The 26,812-nt window shown below is 34.5% G+C and overlaps 1 protein-coding gene across 1 annotated transcript; it reads left to right on the forward strand.

The window, feature by feature from the left end:
- On the forward strand, positions 1-26,729 carry LOC140439226 (protein regulator of cytokinesis 1-like). The gene is made up of 9 exons (XM_072529014.1): positions 1-210; positions 825-983; positions 1,134-1,313; positions 4,500-5,046; positions 7,904-8,076; positions 15,254-15,530; positions 19,378-19,558; positions 21,999-22,144; positions 26,333-26,729. Exons 1-9 carry the CDS (start codon positions 158-160, stop codon positions 26,567-26,569), a joined length of 1,953 nt encoding a protein of 650 aa, XP_072385115.1. The 5' UTR covers positions 1-157; the 3' UTR covers positions 26,570-26,729.
- Positions 26,730-26,812: the final 83 nt, after the last annotated feature.

Here is a 26,812-nt window from a genome sequence, read left to right on the forward strand (position 1 = left end):
GTCAGAAGTGACCGTTAAATATTGTCGTTATTTTCTATGATCGTTATTTTACAACTACATACCTAGAATAACAGACCTACATATTTATATTAATATACTGTTGGTTTTAAACTGCCTTTGAAGAAAATAATTTATTTTGGGTTTTATTTTAAATACAATGGATGTCAGTACGTCTTCGTCATGTAAACTAAAGGATTTAGATATGGAAATGTAAGTATTTAAACTTTTTATTGGTTTATCTCTAGTCTCTGTCGCGCCTAATTGCACTTGGCTTAAAGTGGGAAAGTTCCCGAAGGGTGGCTGTCTGCACTAGAAGTTTTTACTTCATTAGTAAAAGTTTTTTAGTAGTAATAGTAAAGTTAGTTCAGTAAAAACCAAATTGCAGTATAAAAAAGTTATACCTGATAGTCGGAAGCGACCTTCAACTTTCGTTTTTATATTATCAACCTTATATTATGGTTTTTTTTTAAATTGTGCCTAAAGAAAAGTAATTTGGTTTTTACTAGTTTTTTAATTTATTGTTCCTACCTGGAGTTAGGTAGGAAGAATGGAAATGTGAGTAAAGAGTACATGACATTTTTATACTTCTACAGACGTAACGTATTGTTACATATTTTTTCTCGTAATAAGTACAAAGTCACACATAATACATATTTCAAATTTCAACTTAAAACGATTGTCCCCAGACAGCTAGAAGATGAAACAGTATTTTCATTTTTTTCTTCATTATAGTGAGATTATTATTGGGTTAAACAATTTGTAATTAACATAGTAGTTCTAGTTATTCAGGTGCATAACAAGTGCTATTTTAAATTATGTTTTAGAATAAAAGATGTCCCTTGGGCACAAAATATGTGGAGTACACTGCAAATGGGGTTGAAAAAATCTTTTTTGAACTGGGTGGAAGTTGTACTTACCATGAGCCAGAACGAGGAAGATGTTACAGTATGGAAAGATTCATACATTCGTCATTTTGAAGATAGGTACACTAATTTATATACATAATTAATTTATTCATTTTGTGCCTTTGCTATATATGGTCTGCACCATTTATTGCTACTGGACAAATAAAATGTATATATAAATATACAAAATATACATTTGTGACCTGATTAATAATCACTTTTTTTCAGATGTTATGAAATGGTGACAGACATTAACGACCTACATGAACAAGTCATTGAAAACATCGAGAAGTATTTGAATAAAATACAAGTTTTATGTAAGATGCTTCAGATTGAAATGCCAGTAATTGGAATACAAAAGTTGGGTCTGTATCAAGAACAATTAAAATTAAAGAGGCACATTATGGAGTAAGTATTCTATAGTAAAATTAATAAATTAATTTTAAGTAAACTAACATAAGTAAATTCTTAAAGGTATAGTATATCCTTTGACTCTGACTTGGACAAGTATTTAACAATTTTTTTATGCTTGTTGTATTTCTGGGACAAATATATCATCACCTGAATGCAGAACTATCCTAACTCAAAAAATTTATTTTTTCCGTTTATTTCCATTTATAAAGGTAATACCAAAGAAGATAGACGCTTATAGAAGACCAGTTCAAATGGGCGATTTGGTTACGGTTTAAGAGGGTGGCTGCATAAACTCACAGCGTGGTGCCGTGGCCGTCGGCTTAAAACTATCTTGAAAATTTCATAATGAAATATGTAGTTAGGGGGAAGTGGGAAAGGAGTACGAACGGGTAACTTTGCATCTACGCCTAAACAAATTTCGATGCCATTGATTTGCAAACTGTCTTTTTTTTTGTTTTTTCACAATAAAATCTTTATTTTCAATATATTAAATTGTTAAATTTTTAATTTTAAAACTTAAAAATGTATGATATTTACAATATTCAAAGTATTTATTTTTGTAATTGTATAACTTTGAATTAAAAATTGGTTTGTTCCAACACAACGAAAAACCGTCACATAACTTTTTATTATACTGTTTTTCTGCCCAGAAATTAACGAAACAATTTTAAAAAATTTCAATTTAAAAAAAAGTATTCAATGAAACTTTTTACTAAATTATGAAATTTTCCATTTCGCCAAAACTTCCATTTCATCCATAATTTTTCAATAACAACAAAAAGCATTCCTGATTTATTTTTGAAATAACAAAATAAACTTTAACAGTACATTTTAATGAATAGTACCTATATGTGAAAGTTTTTACGCTGTATGGGTACTATTTAATCTTGTTTTAAAATAACAACTAATAGTATCTAAAACATAATTTTCACAATGAATGAATATTGGTGAAATTATTACAATATAGTCTTAAACTGATTTATACTTAAGATTTGTACATATTTCAATTAAAAATTTGAATTATAATAATTTTTCTAAAAAGATTAATTTATTAAAAGTTAAAATAATATTATTTTCTTTAAACAATTTTATAAAACGCAAAAATTTAATCCTATTCTACGACCACGCGGCATCTACATATAAAAATATCTAAAGTTGCATTTATTGCCCCACTCTTTCATATTTTAGAAGCAAACCGCTCCTTAGTGGTACCACGTGCAACACGTGCGTTCCACTCGTCCCACTTTTCTTTATCTATGTCACATCTTTTGCTATGCTCAAAAATAACAGTGAAAAATTCTTCTATAAGCGTCTATATTCTTTGGTAATACATATCATATTTTTCTATATAGAACATTATAATCCTTACTGGCAAATCACTATTTTAGACAAGACAAATAAATAGAATAAATACCTAAATGACAGTTTACAGTGACAACCTACATTGTATTTTAAAAAGATTTTTTCTGCTTTTTTCGAAAACTATTCAGAGAGCTAGAAAAAAAGTCTACATCTAAGCCATTTCCAGATTGACTCATTCGTCTTATAGGTCTATTTAGACAATAGTTTGTTTGTTGGAATTCTAATTGAAAAACGTCCTTAGATCTTGTGCACCTTTGAGGAACCCTAAGACCTATTCTCTGCAAAATTTGAGGCGAATCTATCATTCCATTTGCAATCTTGAAAAGAAAAACCAAATCTATAAATAAAAGACGATTTTCGAATGTTGGTATATTAAGTAATTTTAAAATGTCACAATACACTATATCTTCTGAAGAAATCCCTAATTTAAATATAATTTTTTCTGAACTTTTTCAATGCTTTCAATGTGACATTTATATAAAGGAGACCAAATAGTGCTGGAATATTCCAGAACTGATCTAACCATAGAACAATACACACTTTTAAAACAATCTAGGTTATTGAATTCTGACAAAGTTCTTTTCAAAAATCCAAGTAATTTAAAAGCTTTATTACAAATAAAATTATAGTGATTTTTGAAACATAAAGTGGGATCAAAAAATACACCTAAATCTTTGAAAGTGTTTGTTGGTTCCAGAAATATATTATTTATAGAGTAATTAAAACACAATAAAAAGCGTTCTCCCAAACTATGTTTGGCAGATTAAAATCACTCACTATATAGGACATTGAAAAGTCATTATTTTGAATAATATCTTTATTTGCCATAATAAAGAACTCATAAACGCTTAATGGAGATGATGGTGGTATATATACACAGACAAAAAGGATTTTTTGATTTGGTGTTTGCAATTTTACATAAACACTTTCAATGTTGGCTGATTTTGAAGTGATTACTGAAGAAACAAATTCCTTTTTTACAGCAATTAGAGCACCACCCAAATGTTTAGCTGTACTGGTATTTTCATTTCTATCCCCTCTGTATATATTGTACTCTGGAATTCCCAATTCTCCATCTTCTATACCGTCATACAGAGAGGTCTCAGTTAATAGTAGCACATCATAATCGTTGGCAATAACAGATGATGAAAAATCATTTAATTTGGTGCCGAGACCTCTCACATTTTGATAATAAACATAAATTTCTGAGTTATTCTTGCTTGATTGTCGTCTATCTTTTAGTTTTCCTGAAAGAAACTCCTGAGTTAAAAACTCTTCTCTTGAAGTTAAAACATCTAAAATGATTCCTTTTGGCCAGAAATCACTAGTATTGATTTCATCATAAAATTCTATAGGTAGGGCTATTTTAAAAGAGTATTGCTCACAGTTTTTAGCTGCTCCACCATCACATCTTCAACCTTGAGGTTAGCCAATTTTCTGTGTATGTAACTCTTGATAATGTCATTTGTGTCTGTTTCTGTAGCTTTTCCTATGTAAAGCCACAATTTGCTAGGATTCGCGGCTACAAATTTAGCGTCTTCGCTTCCTGTACCTTTAGTTGATGATTTTTGTTTATTGTTTACATTTTGCGAGAAATTGCTGACATTTTGTCCACTTACATCTATTGAACCCTGTTCCCACATGTTCAACCCACAACATATTTTTTTATTTTTTATAGAAAATTAAGCTTGATAGAAAATATAGAGGAATTAAAATAAAATAAACTATAATAGCTTCATTATGTACTTGAAAAAACACTTGTTGACTTCGAGTAGATTTATGTTATGCAAGCTACTTACTCTTACTTCTTTATTTCAGATTGGAACAGATGGTTAAGGCAAGACAATCTACCTTAGATCAATTAAGAAACAAACAGTTGGAACTTAGCAAAGCTTTGGGAAAAGCACCCCGCCTTCTAAATGATCATCATCTACCCTCTACACAAGAAATCCTTGAGTTTCAAAAGCACGTTGAAGAATTAGAACAAGAAAAATTTGACAGATTGGAAAAGTACACAACTCTAAAGGAAGAGTTGTTAGATATTGTAAAAGAGCTGGAATATATACCATCAACAAATTTTGAAAATGAAGTTATCAATGGAGTTGAGCGGAACTTTATGGTAACTGAGGAAAATATTGAAAAGCTTGAAACGTTTCATGACAACATGACAAAAACTTTAAAAGATACAAAAGAAGAAATTGGACAATTAAGAAACAGAATTGAAGATTTGTGGACTCTGCTCGATGTTGATTTTATGGAAAGGGAAGAAATTCGTAAAAAATACACAGGGTATTCTCTAACAACTCTGGAATCGTTAAGGTTGGAATTGCAGAAATACGAATTGTTAAAGCGGGCCAATATTAAGGTAAGAATTAATTTATTGTAATCGCTTTTATAGGTTAAATTTGGATGTTACCCTCACAGAAAATAATTGGCTTCTTGTTACAGATCTTAGATGATGAAAGTAGCAGGGATGTGTAAAAAATATTCTTAGCTTGGGGCTGTAACAGCTTAGCTTCTTAGCTATAACAAGGAAGTGAAGCGAATTTTAAATTTAAAATAAAATACTGGGTGTTTCATTAAAAAAATCTTATGTGATATGAAAAGCACTGTATATTTGTCACTAATTTTAAATTGTGAGGCATACAAGTTACCTTCTAACTTAACGTAAATTACTTTTTTTGTATCTCCTATAATAACAGACTTTGTCACAAAATTTGATCACCCTGTACATATTGTATACCTCCCCATGCATATATATATATAGAAGGGGTTTTATATATCGGAATATAAACACAAAAAAAAGTAATGAAATCTCATAGAGGGCGCACTTGTAGGGGAAGGATGGGCAAAGTGGCCATGCTAATAATTTTTTTTTAACTTGAAGAAAATAAATAAGAAATACGCTATATATTAACATACGATATCCTATATACTTAGCTACATAAGGCAATTTTAATTTTCACTTTATCTCAGAAAATTTTTTAGATACATATTTTTTACCCTAACTCTACCAAATGGTTACGTTGCCCTGCGGGATGGGGCAATCTGGCCATGAGGTGGCCACTTTGCCGATGTCAAATACAAAATTTAAACTGAATTTGTATACTAAATGAAAGTGTATTCTCAAAATAAAAACATTATTGCCATCGTAGAAAAAGAAAGTTTTACACTGAGTTTATTTACAAACGTCACAAATAAAGTCATTGTCTTCTTCTTTACACCCAGTACAAGCTTCATGTGCATATCGTAAACAACCCGAACACTATCCATCCTTCATTTTCCCTTGACTTGGAATATAAGTCACCACAGAAAAGGCAATCAGTATCACTCACGTCACTGTTCACTCGAGTCATTAAATAAAGCGCGCTTCGCTGATTTTGATTTCGTTTTCTGCTTTCCTTTAAATTTTTCTTTGCTTCCTTCATTCCTCTTGTTACTCTGCTTTCTTTTGTTCAGTTCCAGCTTTATTTGCCTAAGCCTTTCCTTTCCTTCTTTTTCTGCTTTTGCCGCTAGTAGTTTTCTTCTTCAAAAGGCTTGAGGTCAAAACTGCAGCTGTTCCTTATTTTCTCGTTTGATATTTGCTTTAGGGATTGGAACAATATACTGTGGGCTTACAGCAAAAGTATAGTGCCCTTGGAGTTGCTGATTAAATCACATGAAGTACTGAAATAAGGCAGTGGACTGGGCTGGAATGTTGTTGGCTTTGGTGAGTCTTTAGAGATTAGAACGAATGTAGAGTTTGGATCTCCAGATCCTACAGTGACATTTTGTCTGTGGTCATTGAAAAACATAGGAACTGAAGCGTTGGATGCAGAGGTTGCTGGTCGGAAATTTATCTCTCCAGAAGACGGGTTTTCTTTACTTGCAAGTGGTGTCTCTTGACGTCGAGGAACATTTTGTTGCGAATCTGCCAAATCTTTTCCTGGCACCACAGCAGAAGTTTCCTCTTGGTATTCAACACCAAGTTCTTGATTTTCAGCTTCTTGAAGAGAGATAGAATCTTTCACAGAAATTTCTGTGGTCATGACGCCACTGCACTGCAAAATCCGCGTCAGTAAACTTCTCTCTGTTTATAGGAACTATGCCACATTTTCCAAACCCCTTTACCGCCATAGTTGGAGTAGTTGCAGATGTAAATGCCTCTCCAAGAAGTTTAGATACCTGATACTGTGTGACTAATCTACCAGGATTATTACGCAAGAATCTTTCGATCGCTTGGACATAATGAGTATTGAAGGGCCCTATGAAAGAAACATCGAGTGGCTGTAGCTTATGACTACAGTGAGGAGGTGGGGGATGCTAACTACAGTTGTGTGATTTTTTCTAGTCCTTTCAATGAAATCTAGATTTTTTGGGTCGTCTTTGGATGGCTTCGCAAAATACACTACAATTTTCAATAACTTTTAAACAAATGATCAGAACAGCTAACACCTTTAACACATCTAAGATAACGTTCAAATGAAAGAGTTGACAGGCTCGTCGCTGTGTATCAACACCGTACTGTGCAGTAACAATCAGTGACCACTATGCCCGCAGTGGCCACTGTGCCCACCCTTCCCCTTACTATCTGCCGGAAATTGGAAAATTTTGATTAGAAAATGTTGCATCATTCAATGTAGATGAAGCATGGTTTGGTATGCACAATGCATGGTACAATATGTACAAAGTAGAATTATAGTAGCTAAAGGTAGAATTCTAGTAGAAACTGTCATAAAAACACCCTAAAATTAAAAAAGAATTCATAACAATAATTCACATTGGTTTGAAAAACGGATGGATTGCAAACTTTTTCTCTTATTTGCAAAGAATATCATATCATTTGACGTATATTTACCATTTGACAATGGTCAAATGGTAAAATAGTTGCTATAATATTATTTTACCTGGATATCTGATACCCTTTTATTCATTAGCTAGAATTTTGTTGTTTTATCTTTTATCAAAGTTAAGTAGGCTTTTAATAAGTAGGGCATTGCTGATAAGAAAATAAATCAGTTTAAAAGGGAAGAGGCTAAATACTTTACCTGATTTGAGTTTTAATATCATCATCAATCAGCCCTGATTTGTCCATTGTTGGAAGGCGTCCTCTAGATATTTCCTTCTATTTCTGTCCTATGACTCTGACTTCGCTTGTCAGCCTACTCCTGTTACCACTAAGAGTTTTTATACTTGAACAAAAAAATCATTACATTTTTTAAATATGTGATGATTTTTTTTAGGTTTTTGTTGAAAAATTGCGCCAAGAACTTCAATCACTGTGGGAGCGTTGTCACTGCTCCGAATCCGTCAAGAATGAATTTTTGTTCTTTAATTCTGATACGTATACTGAAGATCTTCTGCAACTACATGAAGTACAACTCAAAAAATGGCAGATTTATGCAGAGGAGAACAAGTAAGTTTGTTTAAAAAGTTATATTCGATTTAAAAAAATATAGTACACTGTCAGTAGACTATTTTTTTTATTTTTCTTATCAAACTAGTTTCCACGCCAATAAATTTCTGGTTTTATTTTATGTATGAACTAAATTGCTCATAAATCTTACATTTTATGAGCAATACAGTGGTACCTCGATATACAAGCGCCCTAATATACAAGTGTTTTGAAATACGAGCCGCGGAGCGAACGATATTTTGCTTTGAGATGAGAGCAAGATTTGAGATAAGAGGAATCGGTTTTTATTCAAATTCATACCTCTTATTTGACTACTTCTAATTTGCTTTGTAAATAAAAGGTAGTTTTACTGGTAACAGATCTTTACGGCCTCGCCATAAAGATCATTTTACGGGTCTGTACGTGACTATTACTTGGAAGTTAAATCCGACAAAAATTCGGATAATACTAACCATATTGCACTCTCGATGTCGGTGTAATTTACACTGTGTAAATTTTTAATTTACACAGTGTAAATTACAATAAAAAAATATTTATTAAATACAATAAAAACAAGAAAATTTAGAATATCTCGGACATATTACACGTGGAGAGAAATACACCTTGCTCCAACTGATTATGCAGGGAAAGATCCAAGGAAAGAGAAGCATAGGGAGGCATAGAATGTCATCGCTGCGCAACCTGAGAGAGTGGTACGGATGTACATCAAATGAACTTTTCAGAGCAGTCGCCTCAAAAGTACGAATAGCTATGATGATTGCCGACCTCCGCCGCGGAGATGGCACTTGAAGAAGAAGAAATTTTTACTATAGGCCTCAGTCTATCTTGCTTTTCTTGTTTCCCTCATTTTCGAAGTATTGTTGATAAGTTGGGTTCGCTTTTTGTGCTTTTTGTACATTACAATCATCATCATCATCCAGCCTCAAGAGTCCACTGCTGAACATAGGTCTCTTCCTCATGTTTCCAACCCCGTCTATCTTGCGCCGCTGTCATCCAGTTTTTATTGAGTCTTCTTAAATCGTCAGTCCATCTTGTAGGTGGTCGACCGACGCTTCTCTTGTCTTCCCTTGGCCTCCATTCCAATAACCTCTTTATCCATCGCCCATCTGTCATTCTGGCTATGTGTCCTGCCCATCTCCATTTTAGTCTGGCTATCTTCTCGATGATGTCAGTCACTCCGGTTCTTCTCCTGATGTCTTCGTTGGTTATTCTATCTCGCAGAGTTATTCCTAACATGGACCGCTCCATTCTTCTCTGCGTGACTCTCAGTTTGGTAGCTGCTGCTTTTGTTAAGGTAAGTGTTTCTGCTCCGTACGTCAAGACTGGGAGGACGCACTGATCAAATACCTTTCTCTTTAGGCATGTGGGCAGCTCACTTTTAAAAGTTTCTCTCAGTTTTCCAAATGCTGCCCACCCAAGGCCGATTCTTCTCTTCAGTTCATGAGTCTGGTTATCCCTGCCAATCATAATTTCATGTCCCAGGTATTTATATCTATCTACGAGTTCTATTTCTTTCCCACCAATACTGATGTTCTGGTTGGGTACCAAATTGGTGATGATTTTTGTTTTCGAGATATTTATATTTAAACCTACACTTTCTGTAGCCACAACGAGTTCCTGTACCATCTCTCTTGCCATACCTAGATCTTCAGCTATTACAAGTATATCATCGGCGAAACGTAAGTTGTTTAGATATTCTCCATCCATTTTTATTCCCTTTGTCATCCAATCTAAATTCTTAAAATCATGTTCTAGCACCGTATTAAAAAGTTTAGGTGACATTGGGTCTCCTTGTCTAACCCCCCGTTCTATTTTTATGCGATTACTGTTAGTATGTAATCTGACAGTGGTTGTTGCCTGCAGGTATATTTTGTATAATAATTTAGTATATCTATAATCCAGCCTGCATTCTTTAAGCGCCTGTAATGTTTTGCTTACCTCAACTGTGTCAAAGGCTTTGTGAAAATCGATAAATGCCCGATATAACAAAATCACAAATCAAAGAAGCCCTGAAGAAAATGAAAAATAATCGAACCCCGGGTGAAGATGGAATAGTATCAGAAGCACTAAAAATTGGAGGGGATGTATTACTTGAAAAAATTAAACAACTTTTCAATATCTGCCTTCACAGCGCCAATATTCCAACAGACTGGAACAACGCTACTATGATTCTATTACACAAAGCAGAAGACAAAGCAAATTTAGAGAATTACAGACCGATTAGCCTCCTCAGCCATATATATAAGTTGTTTACGCGAATACTAGTTAAGAGAATGGAAAGAAAATTAGAGACTTATCAACCAAGGGAACAGGCAGGATTCCGAAAAAGTTACATCTACAAAGTATAAAAACCCTAATAGAGAAAGCAGTGGAATACAATAAACCTCTAGTACATTACAATATTACATTTATTTTTACAACCATGGGTTCGATGAAGAGTATGATGTCTATTGAACTAAAACGTGAAATCATTGAAAAACATGAGCAAAGTGTACAAGTAACTGACTTGGCGAGGATGTACGGGTGTACCACATCAATATGTACTGTACTTAATCGGAAGGATGTGATAAATGGTATAATGCCAGCTTAGGGCGTTACACTAATTTCTAAGCTCCGGACTTCTCCCCATGAAAAGATGGAGAAACTACTAATGGTGGGGTGACAGAGAAGCAGCTTCAAGGAGGAACCTTAACACAAAGCATATGTGAGAAGGTACGAGCGATTTACGAAGATTTGCTGAAGCAGATCCCACACACTTCCACAAATGATGAATCGGAAGGCTCGTGCCAGTCGGGGCTGGTTTGACAACTTTAGTGAGGCAGAAAGTTCGAATGTGAAAGCAGCTGAGGTTTACATCAAAACGTTTTCCGAACTGATAGAAACCAAAGGATGCATCCCCAGTAAGTCTTCAACTGTGATGAGATAGGGCTTTTCTGTAAAAATATGCCAAATAGGACTTACATAACGGCAGAGGAGAAGACGATGCCAGGTCACAAACCTATGAAAGATAGATTAACTCTACTAGTTAGCCCCAATACGAGTGGCACTGTAAAATCAAACCTCTTCTAGTGTACCATTCAGAAAATCCCAGAGCGTTTAAGTCACATAAAGTTTTAAAAGAAAAACTGCCAGTTATGTGGAGGGCAAATCTAAAGGCGTGGGTCACCAGGAAATTCTTTGTGGAGTGGATAAACCTGGTGTTTGCCCCTTCTGTTAAAAAATATCTACAGCAAAACAACCTACCCATGCAAATCCTTCTTGTCCTCAATAATGCCCCTTCTCACCCACCAAATCTCGAAGATGATTTACTCAAGAGTTCAAGTTTATAAAGATTCTATATTATAAAGAAATAAAGAATTATTGAGCAGGCCTGGCTGGGTATTACAACAAGGACCTTAACCTCTGCATGGAAGAAGCTGTGGCCTGAGGCTGTAGATGAAAGGGCCTGCGAAGGACTGGAACCCGAAGTGTCAGTGGTAGATAAGATTGTTTCTCTTGGAAAATCCATGGGTCTGGAGGTGGATGAAAGAGATGTGAACAAATTTGTCGAGGAATAGTCTCAGGAACTGACAACCGAGCAGTTAGACGAACTACAGTCGCAGTAGCATACGGTGGTTCAACGAAAAATTAGTTTTGAAGAGGAGCCAGAATTGGAAGACGTTGTCTCTTCTTCTTTATGTGCCGTCTTCTACCGAAGGTTGGCGACCATCAAACGATAGGTTTCTCTGTTTTGTGCCGCATGTATTATGTTCGCAGCTTCTGGTATTTGAAACCATTCTGTCAAGTTTCTCAGCCAGGATTTCTTCTTTCTGCCCAAACCTCTTCTACCTTCAATCTTGCCTTCCACGATAAGCTGTAGCAGACTGTACTTATCATTACGGAACACATGGCCCAGATATGACGCTTTCCTTCTTTTACACGTTGTCTCTACAAGAGATAAAATCACGCCCAAAAAGTTACAACTGGTCGTGCATCGGTGTTGTTTAACGAAACTTGCCTAACACATTTCCGAAATATTCTGAAAGGGAGGAAGAAACAAACCCCCTTGGACAGTTTTTTTTTAAACGATCTGCAGATGAAAATGATCAAAGTGTAACGAAAAAAGCGAAGACTCACGAAAATTAAGCGCTTCCGTAAGCACTTCACTTTTTCTTATATTTTTACAGAATATGTATGTATTTTTTGTTACTTATAAATAAATGTTTCTTCTTCTAAATACATTTTTCTTAAACGGGAATAGATTTTGTTTCGATCCGGAGAAGTGGCTATACCGCTCTGAAGAGATCTAAACAGGTCGAAATACGTATAAGCGGCTTGCCGCCGCTCTGTATTGAAACAAAAATGTAGTACCGTCTTTATATAGGGTGGCGCACCGAAAACGAAACAGATGCATTTACTGGCAGATGATTCCTTTTTAAAAAAAACGCTTGGACCCGTCGATTTTGTTATCGAGGGGGAAACAAAATTGGCATAAAATCACATTAACATTTGCAGCCCCCTAAGCGGGGGTGGCACCATCCCTAAAATCTTAAATGGAAAGGGGGTCGAATGATCCATCATTTAAAAGGTCTTTCAACTTCCTTTACAATGATGTAAAATTCATGTACTTCAATTCAGTAGTTTTGGAGATTTATTGATTTAAAGTTTAAATACATCATCGTAAGAGGAGATCAATACATAGCAGCAAAGTTGTTAAAAAATAAAGAATGAACTGACCTGTCAGCCGAGTAAATGTTGAAAATGACCACCATTACTTTCCATGCAATAATAAAGATTTTGCTGAAAACGTTGCCGGACATTTTGCAATATTTGAGGAGTAATTTGATGGCACTCATTCACACTTCTTTGTCGTAAATCTTCTAAGGATGTTGACTGAGTAGCATAGATTTTGCTTTTTAAGTAACCCCACAAAAAGAAATCCAAAGGTGATAAATCTGGCGATCTTGGGGGCCATTCAACGGCACCTCTTCTACCAATCCATTGACCTGGAAAGGTCTGATCTAAATAATGCCGAACTCTTAATGCGTAATGTGGTGGGGCACCATCCTGTTGGAACATCAACATATTCTCAACGTATCGACCATCATTCTGATTTTCAATTATATCTGTTAGCGCAGGATCTATGGCATTTTGCAGTAATTCCAATATATTTCACCAGTCAAATTTCCAGGTAAGAAAAAAGGACCAACCAAATGATCGTCAAAAATGCCAGCCCAAACATTTAATTTTTGTGGCTGCTGTGTGTGTACCTCATGGTAAGTTCTGGGATTAGAGTCCGACCAATATCGACAATTATGACGATTTACTTCGCCATTTAAAAAAAAGGAACATTCGTCGGAAAAGCAAATGTTAAATAAAAATTGTTCATCGTTTGTAATTCGTTCACTCATAACTTCACAAAATTCTAATCGCTTATCAAAATTGTCTTCATTAAGTTCTTGTACAAGGTGAATTTTATACGGATGAAAATTATGGGAATTTAGAATCCGTTGGATAGTACGTCGACTAACACCACACGAAGTTTGCAATTTGCGGGTACTTAATGTAGGATCTACAATAACTTGCTTTAAAACCCCCACTTCTGTTGCTTCGTTCCTTATAGGATTTTCAATATTACGTTTTTTATTGGCGACTGATCCAGTTTCCCGAAATTTAGCTACAAGTTCTAGAACATATTTTCGGTGCACATTATTGTTCTCATGTCGCTCATTAAAAATTTGTGCTGTTATATTAGCGCACTGATTATTTCCGAAAAATATTTCAATAATTTCAACCCTTTCTGCCGTGGAATATACCATGGTTAATTTATGTATAAAGCAATAAATGATATTTTAACAACAAAGATTGGTCAAATCAATCGCAAACTAATGTACTATTTCCTATTTAAAATAAGTACGTGGCATTCTCTACTTATCTTTCTTCAAGAAACAACTTTTTTGTCACAAAGGACACTTCAATTGCTATTTTTATTATTAATAAACCATTTGCGTAGTAAATAAAAGCATTTACTTATCAAGAAAATGCTTTTACTCAAATTTCTTCTGAAAGAAGTACAAACTAATTTGATGTACCTATTAAAGTCTACTTTAAACTTTAAATCAATAAATCTCCAAAACTACTGAATTGAATACATGAATTTTACATCATTATAAAGGGAGTTGAAAGACCTTTCAAATAATGGATCATTCGACCCCCCTTTTCATTTAAGATTTTAGGGATGATGCCACCCCCGCTTAAGGGACTGCAAATGTTAAAGTGATTTTATGCCAATTTTGTGTCCCCCTCGAAAACAAAATCGACGGGTCCGAGCGTTTTTTCAAAAAAGGAATCATCTGCCAGTAAATGCCTCTGTTTCGTTTTCGGTGCGCCACACTGTATATTACATTTTTCTTATTTAAAAACGCTTAACAAAAACAACGAACGTGTTTTTTTTTGGGGACTGGAACGGATTAATGACATTTCAGTTAATTTCAATGGGGAAAATTGCTTTGACATACAAGCAAGATTACGGAACGAATTACACTCGTATGTCGAGATACCACTGTATTAACATTTTCTCATGGAACATAGTTAAATTAAGGCCGCAATGCCTATTGCCTTGCGCTTATAAGAAGAAGCTGTCATTATGAGCAGAAAACAAATAAAAATATTGAATTCCACGAGATTCAAAAAATAAATGAATTCCACGACTCCCAATTTGGAAGCAAATACATTGAGTTTTCAAAGAGCGAGTGCAGATACAAAGGTATCTACAGTTAAAAAGTACTATATTTGAAAATACTCCTGTTTTTTCTACCATCAATTTTGTTGGTCTTAAAAGTTTCTAATGTTCTAAGGATATCTAATTCCTACCTTTCTGAGACAGGGGGGAGTTATGAGCTGAGTACGAGGTCTCCAGTATTTTCCAGTGTGTATTGCATGGACTGGGTGGAGAAGTTCTTATCCCCAACGTCCAATATACAGGACATGTGTGAATTAGGTATAACTAAATAATAACCCACAGATTAACTCTCCAAGAGCGGTGCCATTCTTTAATTTTCTTCTTGTTTTTTTTTTACATTTTCAAAATTTAATAGTTATTCCATTTGTTTAGTGTTTAGTGTTTTTTTTTGTATAATTAAATGTTATTCCCTTTGTATAGATTTTTTTATAAAATTAATTATAATAACTTTTTAAGAGAAATAATTGCTGCCCTAAACAAACATCGAACTCTTTGGGAAAAGCTAATAGACCTGGAGCAAAGTGCAGCTGGGCCAGGTCGTTTCAATAACCGAGGTGGAAAGCTATTGCTGGAAGAGAAGGAAAGGAACCTCCTGGCAAAGAAAATTCCCATACTGGAAACGAACCTAATGGAATCAGGATATCGGTATGAAGCTAGACACGGGGTACCATTCCTGACGTTTGGGGAAACTATTGAGGAATACATAAATAATTTACATTCTACCAGAGAAAGTGTAAGTGTAGTGTATTTGAGTAATTTGCAATTATTGGTAATTTCTTATTAAATTCTTGCACGTCATCAGTTTGAAGGCATTTTCTCATAGTGTTACAGTATTGTCGTCGGGATGGTATATGATTTAGTGAGTTGTGAAATTTTATTATGAAAAATTAACGGTTAGTTTTCATAATGCATGTATTCAGATCAGAGGTATATAGTGAATTTCCAATGACAAAAGTAATGAAGTAAATTTAAATATAACGCAAATTGGTAATTGACAATAAGTCATAACATATTTTTGGAAAATTATTCAGTACTTGTTTAAATATTTTTATTTATTTTTACTTTTTTTTGTTATTCTTAATATTGTAGATACCGTTTTAAATAAAACGAGCAGTTCTAATTTATATAAATATATTTATTTATAAGTTTACAGCATGAAAATATCTTATCAACTAAAAACTTAATAACCTCGTTACTTATACATATACAAGTTATTATGTACTAGAATATTCTGGAGTAGTTCACCTTTATCTAGTCCCAGTATGGCGGAATCTACAGGACTCTCCAGCTCTGCATGAACCCCTCAGAAAGAAATAACAGTCTACTGTCTTTTAAGGACAGGATCTCTTCGTATGAATGCAGCACACAGTAATTCGTACGCCGGTTTCTCGGAAGATCACTTCAAGCATGCTTCTGACAATCTTTCAATCTAGATTTTCTAGCGCATGGTCTATCTTGGGTGAAGCCAAATTCTTGATGTCATAATTGCACACGATTTTCTTCAAATTAGTTAGAGCACGCCATATATCCTCGTAGCTTGCCCTGTCTGTATACGACTTCCTCGTCACCATATACAGCAAAGATCGAGGACCATCTTCTAAACTCAGTACTCTTCCAACTTTAGGCTGCTGATTTTTTAACTCGTTTAAATACGGATGAGATTCCTTTAGTCATCTCAAGATCTTGGGCAACACAGTGGACTAGAGAGACGTTATGCGGAACACTAAAAAGAACTTGCTGATCTGTGGCCACGCCGAATCTAGCACTCTTTCTCTCTGCGTAATTTGACATAAATTCATTAAAGCTTGGTCGCCGGTCATCTTTGATCTCATGTTGAAGGGTTAGTGCATCTTCTTTTTTCATTTGAACCAGCATAAGTGCAAGACGATTTATGTGAACTACTTTTGGTTTACCTTTCGGCAACTTTTTAATTCGGCATATTACGTCATTTGTTCTCTTTTTAATTTCATACGGACCCTCCCATTGCCTTTGCAGTTTAGGGGACAAGCCTCGACGACGTTGTGGATTATAAAGCCAAACAAGATCACCTACTTCATAGTTTTCATTCTTGCATCGAGAATCATGTTGATCCTTTATTATGTCACTGGATGTGTTGTCGGGCAAGTTCATGAATGTTGTTCATTCTTAACTTCAGGCGGTTGACATAATCTTCGCTTGCAACATGTTCTTCGGAAGGTCTGCAGGAAAACTCTAGGTCGCAAGGTAAACTAACTTCACGACCTAACATCAGGCAGGGTGGAGTCTGGCCTGTAGTTTCATTCACAACCGAGCGGTAGCAATTAGGAATAAATGAATGTGCTGGTCCCAATCTCTTTGATGTTCTGATACAACTTTGGACAGGTGTTTACCCTTCGTTCGGTTCATCTTCTCGACCATTCCATCTGATTGAGAATGCAGGGGTGTCGTTCTGATCTTATTGACACCAATTAATTTACAAACGTTTTGGAAAAGGTTGACTCGAAGTTTCGCCCTTGGTCGGAGTGGATCTCCAAGGGAACACCAAATCGGCTAAAGAATTCTTTAACAAGTACCTCTGCAACGGTAGCAGCTTCTTGATTTGGTATCGCATAGGCCTCAGTACATTTCGTAAAATAATCCATGGCTACTAGGATATATTTATTTCCATCATTCGTCTCTGGAAGTGGACCTGCAATGTCGATTGTTACTCTTTCCATAGTACTACCAACATTGTACTGTTTCATGGGTGCCCTCTTTTTACCAACTGGACCATTACGGATTGTACACAGTTCACATTTCCGGCACCATCTTCTTATATCATCTTTACAGTTACAATTTTGCATAGAAAGATCGTTTTGCAAAAGGACTCAAGTTCCAAAATCGGTCTTGGTCTTGCAGTCTTGGTCTTGTTCTTGCGTTTTCGCAATGTGTGTGCGATGAGATCATTCAGTTAAACTTGAAAGTTAAATTTGCTGAAAGAGCGCGACTAAAAGTTTATTAATTAACAGATAAGTAATGTCGCTTACCGTGTAAACAAAATACCGAAATATTTAGAATAACGAAGTAACGATATATAATTCTCGGTTTGTTATTAGATAGGGTATTGAATAGTAACGGACATTTATAGTAGTAAAATAGTTACTTTTTCGACATCACTAAACTTCATTTGACAATTCATGCATACCAAATTGCTTTGTTTAAATTGTGCCTACATATAAAGATTAAAATGAAAATGAAAAACAGAAACACTTCAGGTTTAAGGAAGCATCTAATATCTTTTCACAAAAAAGAATTTTAGAATAGAACAAATATTTATTCCTGAAAAACCAAAATTCTGGTTCAACAGTGGAACAAAAAAATGTTCCTACTACTTTATTTTGGTAAATTAATGTATTTATTAAGTAGATATCTCCTTAATTTAAAATAACTTCTTTTGATTATCATTGCTTTCTTCATCATCTTGGTGCTACAGCCCTTAGAGGGCCTCGACCTTCTCAAGCTTTCTACGCCATTCTATTCTGTCCCTCGCTTGCATTTTCCAATTTTCCATTTTCAATTTTGCTTTCTTACCTATTCTTTATTTTTTCAAGTTAGTTTTTTATATAAAAGTAGAGCTAAGATTGTTAATAACATTTATGTTGCTTTAATAAGTGGATTATAGTTTGTTATCTTATCACCTAAAGAATATGTGCCCTTGATACCTGTATGTGGATTTTTGCCACGTACCAATCTTTTTTAAGATTCCCATTTCATATATGGTGGAGGTCCATCAATGAAAATGTTCTTTAAAATACAGTCAAGTTTATGTCATTAATTTGGTTTTTTGTGTTTTAACCATGTTTGATTGACTTTCGTGGGGCATGGTAGATAGCTGGGTTAGTTAGAGCATAGGCACGGATCGCTTAGATCGTGGCTTCAAACTCCCCTAGTAACGTTTCATAAATAGCAATAGGCTAATGGGTAACTGCAAGACTTGCAAGACTCTTGCTGCACGACCTAGACCGGGAGTGCAATACCAAGACCAAGACCAGGTGTATTGGCGCAAGATCAAGACCAAGACTGTCTAAGTCTCGTCTTGTTCTTGCATTTGGGTAACACTAGTAATAATAGCATGAATTGTCTTAAGATTAAGATGTGTTTGATCTCGAAGATCTAAACTTTCAAAGGCGTAAGAGAGTTCATCTAGGCTCACAAATAACCAGAATAATGCAGTTTTTTTGTTTTTTTCCATAGAATGTTTAGGAGGAGGCATCAAATGACGAGTTTTCAATTTTGCATAGAAAGGTCGTTTTGCAAAAGGACTCGAGTTGTAATAATAGCATGAATTGTCTTAAGATTAAGATCTGGGACGGTATTTTTATGAGAGATCTTCAAGTCAAAGATAACCGTATGCCGTTATCTCTTTTATTCTTTCGGAACATTATATATATATATATATATATATATATATATATATATATACATATATATATTGTTTTGTGGCATAGTTAAGGAAATTCGAAGGCAACATTATCGACATCTTATTGATGACGTGCAAGGGGCTAGATGGGAAAAAAATGTACACTAATATTCGTGTAATATAAAGTATTTGATTATTTCAGGCAAAAAAGCTAAAATTAAGTGCAAGAAAACAACAAAAAGAAACGACTGTGTACACTCCGGTACTCAATACTAACGCCACGAGTTCCAAAAGAGTTTTGATGGGAGCGTCATGTACTGATGCAAAAAAGTTTAAAGAAACCCCTCGAAAAGTTTGCACGGAACCAAAAAGAAAACCACGCAGTAAGTAAATAATGCTTAACTATCCTATGATAATTTTTTTATGGAGGAATAACGACTTCAGCTGTAAAATTTATTAATCTTCAGGCTAGTTTCATCTTCTGAGTTACACAACCGGACGCGTTTCTTCAATTAACTTGTCGATTTTGGATCCCTATTTAGTTATTGTTTAACCATATAATAATTTTGTCATAAAATAAAAAGACAAGTTTTTTAACTAAATTTATTTAATTTTTATTTCTTCATGTGCCATCTCCGCTTTGAAGGTTCGCTAAGCGAACAATATACTGAGGTTTCTCAACCAAGATCATTTTCTCCTTCTTATGCTGCGTCTATCTACTTCTCTACTTCCCTTCATAATTACTTGTAACTGTTTATATTATTTACCTCCTCGTGTAACATGTCCAAGGTAACGTAATTTTCTCATTTTAATAGTCAACACGACCTCTTTTTGTTGTATGTACAAACTGTTCAGTACTATTTGGTTAGTTATTTTGTCTTCCAGAAGATTTTCAACATACTTCGATATTGTGATGTTGATACTACATATTGTTATGGGGACATCTGAGGCAAGTGTGTGTTTAAAACTTTTTAACTTTCGGAGATAGATTTAACACATTATTGAAAGAATACGGTTATTGGTAATACAATTACATTACTCGTTACAAAATATTGAGGTAGATGCTTGGACCTGACACTAATACAGTATAAATATAGCAGTGATTCACTTAAATGCAAAATGTTCGATCTATTCTAACAAACTGGGTCACGATTATACACATATTTTTGCTTCATTATCAGATTTCAATTAGGTGAGCTAAGTGCTTCTCTTGTGCCAAATCCTTGTCTGAAACCTAACTGTGTGGAGCTAATGTCTCTTTCACATCGGTTGTATATTCTTGTATGAATTATCTTTTGAGTTTTAGGACCTGGCTCAATAAGCTGATCATTCGGAATTGGTCGCAACTATTAGCGTTTGGCTTTTTTGGGATTGGTATAAAGGTTGATTGAAGCCAATCCTGTGGTATTTGACCGGACCCATAAATGTCATTAAGAAGATCTACCAAGACTTCACTCGACATTGTTAGAACCTCTATGTATATGTCGTCTGGGCCTGGTGCTTTTCCCCATTTGGTTTGTTTGATTGCACTTAAAACTTCTGACTGCAATATTTTGGGGGAGGGTTCACTTTTATATTCACTTTCAGAGTTTCTTATAGTGTTGTCTGAGTATAGTTGCTGTGTGTAGTTTCTCCAACGTTGAAGTAGATCCTTGGGATCAGTAATTAATTTATTGTCCTTCACAATACTGTTAAAACTGCAAGGTTTTATATGACCTGTTACTTCTTTAACGCGTTTATGTATGTTAAAGTGGTCACGTTTTTCTTCCAATTCTTCTTTTTGTACTTTTGGGAAGCGATCAGAGACTTGGTGGTGGTTACGATAGTTTTTTTAATACAATTCCATTTGTCTTCTATACTGGCCGGTTGGTTAGATCTTGCCGTGATATCCGGTATTGCCTCATTTAATTTTCTGTGACTTAGTTTAACGGTAGGTTGTTTAAAGCTGTTTATATCAATTTTCTTTATGGATTTTCTTTTAATTTTCTTAAGCTTAATTTTCAATTTTCCTACTACGGGATTGTGATCAGATCCGATATCTGTTGCAGGGTACGTTTCATGCCATCCATTTCTGTATCTCTGATTAATCAATAAAAAATCAATTTGATTTCTTACGATGTTGTCATGCGTATGTGTGGAGACTGCCAGGTGTAGAGTCTCCGAGGTGGCAGTTTGTACCAGGTATTCGCAATGACTAATTTTTCTTCTTGACAGAAGTGGATTAGCATATCACCTCTCTTGTTTCGATCTCCCAAACCAAAGTCACCCACGACATCTTCAACACGTCTTCGCCCTACCTTTTTTAGTACTTTTACATTTATTGCATTGTTCTGGTAGATATTTTCAATCGTTTTGATTGTTCCTAGAGGTATCTCTCTTGTGTACAATAATTGGATAACGTCCTGTAATTTGACCCTGTCAAATGCTTTCTTAAGATCCACGAAACATGAATATGCCGATTTGCTTTATTCTAATGATAATCTTGCACTTGCCTCATTATAAATATAGCGTTGGTGCATGATCTTCCCGGCCTAAAACTTTGTTTTTCTTCTGCTAGTGTTATAATTTCATATTTTTGTATAAGTCTAAAGGGGTTTTTGTTTAGTATCCCTTCGGGTATTGTGTAAAAGTTAATCTCTTCTATATTTTAATGCAACTAGGTAGATTTATGGCTCTATAGATTGTGTGTTGTTGAGTATATTCTTAGTTTTTTTATTTATGTTGTTACTTTAAACAGCTTAAAATTTAAAAATCTAGTAGTGATTTTATTTTGTATTCCAGTCTTAGTTATGTAGGGTTTTATTTCTTTTGTATACTTTGCAGCATTAAATACACCAAGTATTGCTGCTGGGACTCTGAGCAGATCTAAGAGGCTATCTACAGAAAGAAGAAAAAGAATAGAAAAAATAAGGCGACTAAGCAGACAAAAGGAGAACCACCAATTTAATGCCACATACATAGAATTTGAGGTTTGTATTTACAAGAAGTTTGATCCATACTGACGATGACGATGAGTTAATTTTTTTGTCAGTTCATATGGATTCATTTGCTTTGGTTACATCTGCATCTAACAATTTGGTTATTTATTTTATTTAGATATCATATGATAGTCAAGCGCTCATTTATTATTGGATCGAATATAATTCAAAAAATTCGATCCATCATTTTGTATGATCACTGCATTAAAACTGCATCTAACGTTAGTCACACAATGCCAGATTCGAATTCAGCATTAAAGGTTATATCGGAGAAAGTGTTTCTCCGTTACCGGATGTTTCTATTGATTCTGAGAAAACTAGAAACAAGACATTTATTCATAGATCACGATAGCTGGATAGTGGTAGATCTTTGATAAACCATCTTACGTTAAGCTGGTTTACGTTTATATTGCAATTAGCTCTGTCCGCAAAGGGTCAAATTCTCTCAGCAACGTAATTAGGACCAAATATTATAATCCACAAGGAAAATGAAATTCTAGCTGCCATCTAGAACCCATTCAGACAAGGTCTGAGGGTCATCAACAACAACAACAGGATATCTCTTAAATACTTTACATCACAACATATTTTTAGCAATAATGTAACACAAAACAAATTTTGTAACATTTTAAGAGTTTTTACCCAGATATTTAGTGGCTTAACTCATAAATACCTGGTAATATTACACTGATGATGGACTTTTTAGTCCGAAAACGTTCTGCGATGTAGCCCGAAAGGGTATTTTAAATTACATACCTTTTATAAAGGGTTTTTAAATAAATATAACGCCGTTCTTGTACGTTTGTGCGATGAATTCTGGTGGCATAATCCAGTTGTTCAAATAACGGTCCTTGAGTACCAAAAAACACTTGTATAACCACATAACCAAAAGAGAGGACTTATAGAAGATTCACGAATCGTACTACCAGAATATGTGAACTTGAATATTTAGGAGTTATTAGGAGAATTAAAATATCCAGAAAGAGTATTGGTACAAAATGTTTATGCTCACAATAGACATCAAATGCCATTTATGCTTGTAAAAGCAGTCACCCGTAATATCTAACACCATGGAGAACCAAACGGTAAAGATTTATTACAGTATATTGACAATGCTATAGAATGAATACGAAAAATATGGTGTTAACGCCGTCTTAAAATATGGAAGACCACAGCTAATGCGTTAGCAGAAAAAAATCATGTTTAATAAAGTTATAAGATTAGGAGGAATGCCTAAGGAATGGAGAACCAAAATTATACTCCCACTATTTAAGAAAGAAGAACATATATAAAGAAGAATAGAGGAGTAAACTTACAAAAATACTTAATATATCAGACGAATAACAAGGATTTTACCTTAGTATTCTCCTCCTCGAGAATTTCTCTCCAGTCGTTTCTATCCATCGCCTTCCTCTGACAAGTATGTATTCCCATATTTATCATATTTTTATCGATGTTATTAAGGAATCTTATTCTGGGTCTTCCTCTTCTTCTCTGACCAGTATTTCTGTCAAGGAGTGTTTTTCCTCTAATTCCTCTGTGTCTAGAACATTCAAAGATATCTCCTTTTTTGTATATTGTGCAAAGTATTTAAATATTTCAATCACTGGGGAGGGATTTTGGTATCCATATTTCTTTTATGAGCTGCTGTAGTGCCATTATGGTATCGTCGGTAATCTTCTTTATACTGTTCCGCTGGGAGATTATCTATTGCTTCTACTGCTTCATTAACTTCGAGAATCATTAGTAGTTCTTTTTTCCCCCTTTCTAATCCTCCGCTTACCTAATCTCTTTCTTCTTCGAGGTTTTATGCTCCTTTATTAAGTCTTGTTATCATCTTAATGAGTTTTGATTTACGATAACCAAAACCAGAGTAAAGGTCTTTGTGCTATGTAATTTTTAATTCAGTTATTTTCTTTCCTCATGATTCATTGAAAATTAAATTTTTTAAGAGACTGTGGAAAATATTCCTAGTACATAGAGCACTTTTTCAACTTTACGTAGGTTTCAAATTTATATATTGCTTCATTGTAAATATACTATATTATAGTTATTATACACTGTGTCCGTAAAGTATGGAACAAATTCTTTTTTAGCTAAATAGAGCATTTTAAGAAATAATCCTGAAACACGTCGATTTTTGATTTTAATTTACCGTATTTTAAAATAATATTCTAATATACAGGGTGAATTACTTTCGAGTAATGACGTCACCGTAATTTTTTTTTAATGGAACACCCCCATTTTGTCTCAATTTTCGGATTACTCTAGCTGAGCTGATTCCAAAAATGTATCACATGTTGATTCAAATTGGTACAAGGTGGACAAAAATACAATAGTTTTGTGTGGGTTCATAATGTGACGCGTTAGTTAAATTAACAATATTATCAAAAATACTTATTGTCTAGCGGACAGAATACGATGAAATAAATGACTTTATAAATGTTCGAACTGTAGCCCTTGATGTATTTAACAGTAACCCAAACGTTGTACAAATTCTTGTTCTTCTTCTCATTGCGCCGTCTCCTTTCGAAGGTTGGCGATCCAAATGGCAATTGTAGTTTTGGAAACTGCTGCGCGAAAGATCTCTGCGGATGAGCGGTCGAACCATCTCCTCAGGTCTTTCAGCCACGAGTTCTGGCGTTCTGGCGGTTCAACAAATTCTTGTTGAACCTTGTTTATTGTGTCTTCAGAAATATTGTTTATTAATGTCCGAATTCTCTTTTGTAATTCTTGAATATTTGCTGGTTTCGTTTGATACACAACATTCTTCAGATAGCCCCACATAAAGTAATCCAAAGGTTTGAAATCTGGTGACCTCGCTGCCCATTCAATAGGTTCACCTCTACCAATCCACCTGTTCGTAAAAATTTCATCTAGGTACCTTCTAACATCTACAGCATAATGTGGAGGTTAACCATCCTGTTGAAACCATAAACTTTCATCAATACCTCCAGGATTACGTCTGCTGGGAAACAAATTACGTAAAGTAGGTACGAGATACCCCTTTAAAAACTCAAGGTACATTGCCCAGTTTAAATTACCTTCGAAAAAGTAGGGTCCGATAATTCGATTTCTTACAATTGCAGCCCATATATTTACCTTTTGCGAGTATTGTGTATGGTGCTCACGCATCCAGTGGGGGTTTTCTTTTGCCCAGTATCTACAATTCTGACGGTTAACCTCGCCATTTAACGTGAAAGTGGCCTCATCAGAAAAAATAATGTTTTGTACCAAGAGAGGGTCTCGGTGGCAGTTATCCATCATTGCTTCGCAAAATTGCATTCTTCTATCGGGATCATTTTTCAAGCTTTAATAGTTTGTGTACCGTTGTTTTGCTAACACCGATATCGCGACTAACTTTACGCACAGAAGTGTGTGCGTCTTCTTCAAAACTAAGTAAAACATCTAATGCTGTATCAGCATTTGCAGAGGGATGACCTGATTTCCGTGCATTTTCAACCGTACCAGTTTCTCGAAATTTCTTTTCAATCTTACTGACTGTTGAACGCGTTATAGGTCTTTCTGGATATTTATCATTAAACAAATTGCACACTTCCATCTGAGTTCACGATTTGTCTCCATACCCAACCATCATAAGGATTTCAATTCTTTGCTTTACACTTAACTCCATTTCTACTTCAAATTAAATCTAAACAATAATTAAAACATTCATAACTACCAAAAATATTGTAGTACTAAACTGTCACTGAACATCAATAAATTACTAAACAAATAATGACATTTAACAAAAACATAGCCTACTATGTTTCTTTTAAATTGATAAGAAATAATTTCTTTCATATTCTGTCCGCTAGACAATAAGTATTTTTGATATTATTAATTTAACTAACGCGTTACTTTATGAGCACACACAAAACTATTGTATTTTTGTCCACCCTGTACCTGTATTACAGCTAGAGTAATCCGAAAATTGAGACAAAATGGGGGTGTTCCATTAAAAAAATGACGGTGACGTCATTACTCGAAAGTAATTCACCCTGTATATTAGAATATTATTTTAAAATACGGTAAATTAAAATCAAAAATCGACGTGTTTCAGGATTATTTCTTAAAATGCTCTGTTTACCTAAAAAAGGATTTGTTCCATACTTTACGGACACACTGTATAAGTACAAAATTCCAATTTTTTAGTATTAATCAAAAATATTTTTTTAGAATAACGTTAACAGCAGAGAAGAGTTGCGCAGCACATTGAATGTCGCTGAGAACGCCAACAACGGTTTGACCGTCGCCGACGGTCCATCTAACATCAACACTCCGAAAAAAACTGCAACAAAAAGTCTTTTTAAGACGCCAACCAGAATAGCAAAGTCACCGGTGAGTTCAGCGAAGTCGCCTAATACAACTTCAAAACTGACAGCTGCAAAGAGTCAATTGAAGCTAATATTTTAGATTTGTTCTAAAGGACATTTCTGTTAGTGTAGTAGTGTACATAGAAACAAATATTTTTAACTGTTATAGTCCTGGTGTCTGTTTATTTGTAATTAGCATTTATTTTTTTTAACACGTGTAGCTTAACTGTTTTTTGAGATTGGAAAGATGGAAATGGAAAGATTGGAAATCTTAATTCTGTTTTCCTTGCAAGTCAAAATAAACTATTTGACTTTTATAAAAGGACTTGCCTTGATATTGGCA

This window comes from Diabrotica undecimpunctata, chromosome 4, assembly GCF_040954645.1.
Source record: "Diabrotica undecimpunctata isolate CICGRU chromosome 4, icDiaUnde3, whole genome shotgun sequence".
Taxonomy (NCBI): domain Eukaryota; kingdom Metazoa; phylum Arthropoda; class Insecta; order Coleoptera; family Chrysomelidae; genus Diabrotica; species Diabrotica undecimpunctata.

Coding starts and splice junctions, on each gene's coding strand:
- LOC140439226 (XM_072529014.1), top strand. CDS start 158: ATGGATGTCAGTACGTCTTCGTCATGTAAACTAAAGGATTTAGATATG. Junction 211..824: donor AAGGATTTAGATATGGAAAT/GTAAGTATTTAA, acceptor ATTATGTTTTAG/AATAAAAGATGTCCCTTGGG. Junction 984..1,133: donor ATTCGTCATTTTGAAGATAG/GTACACTAATTT, acceptor ACTTTTTTTCAG/ATGTTATGAAATGGTGACAG.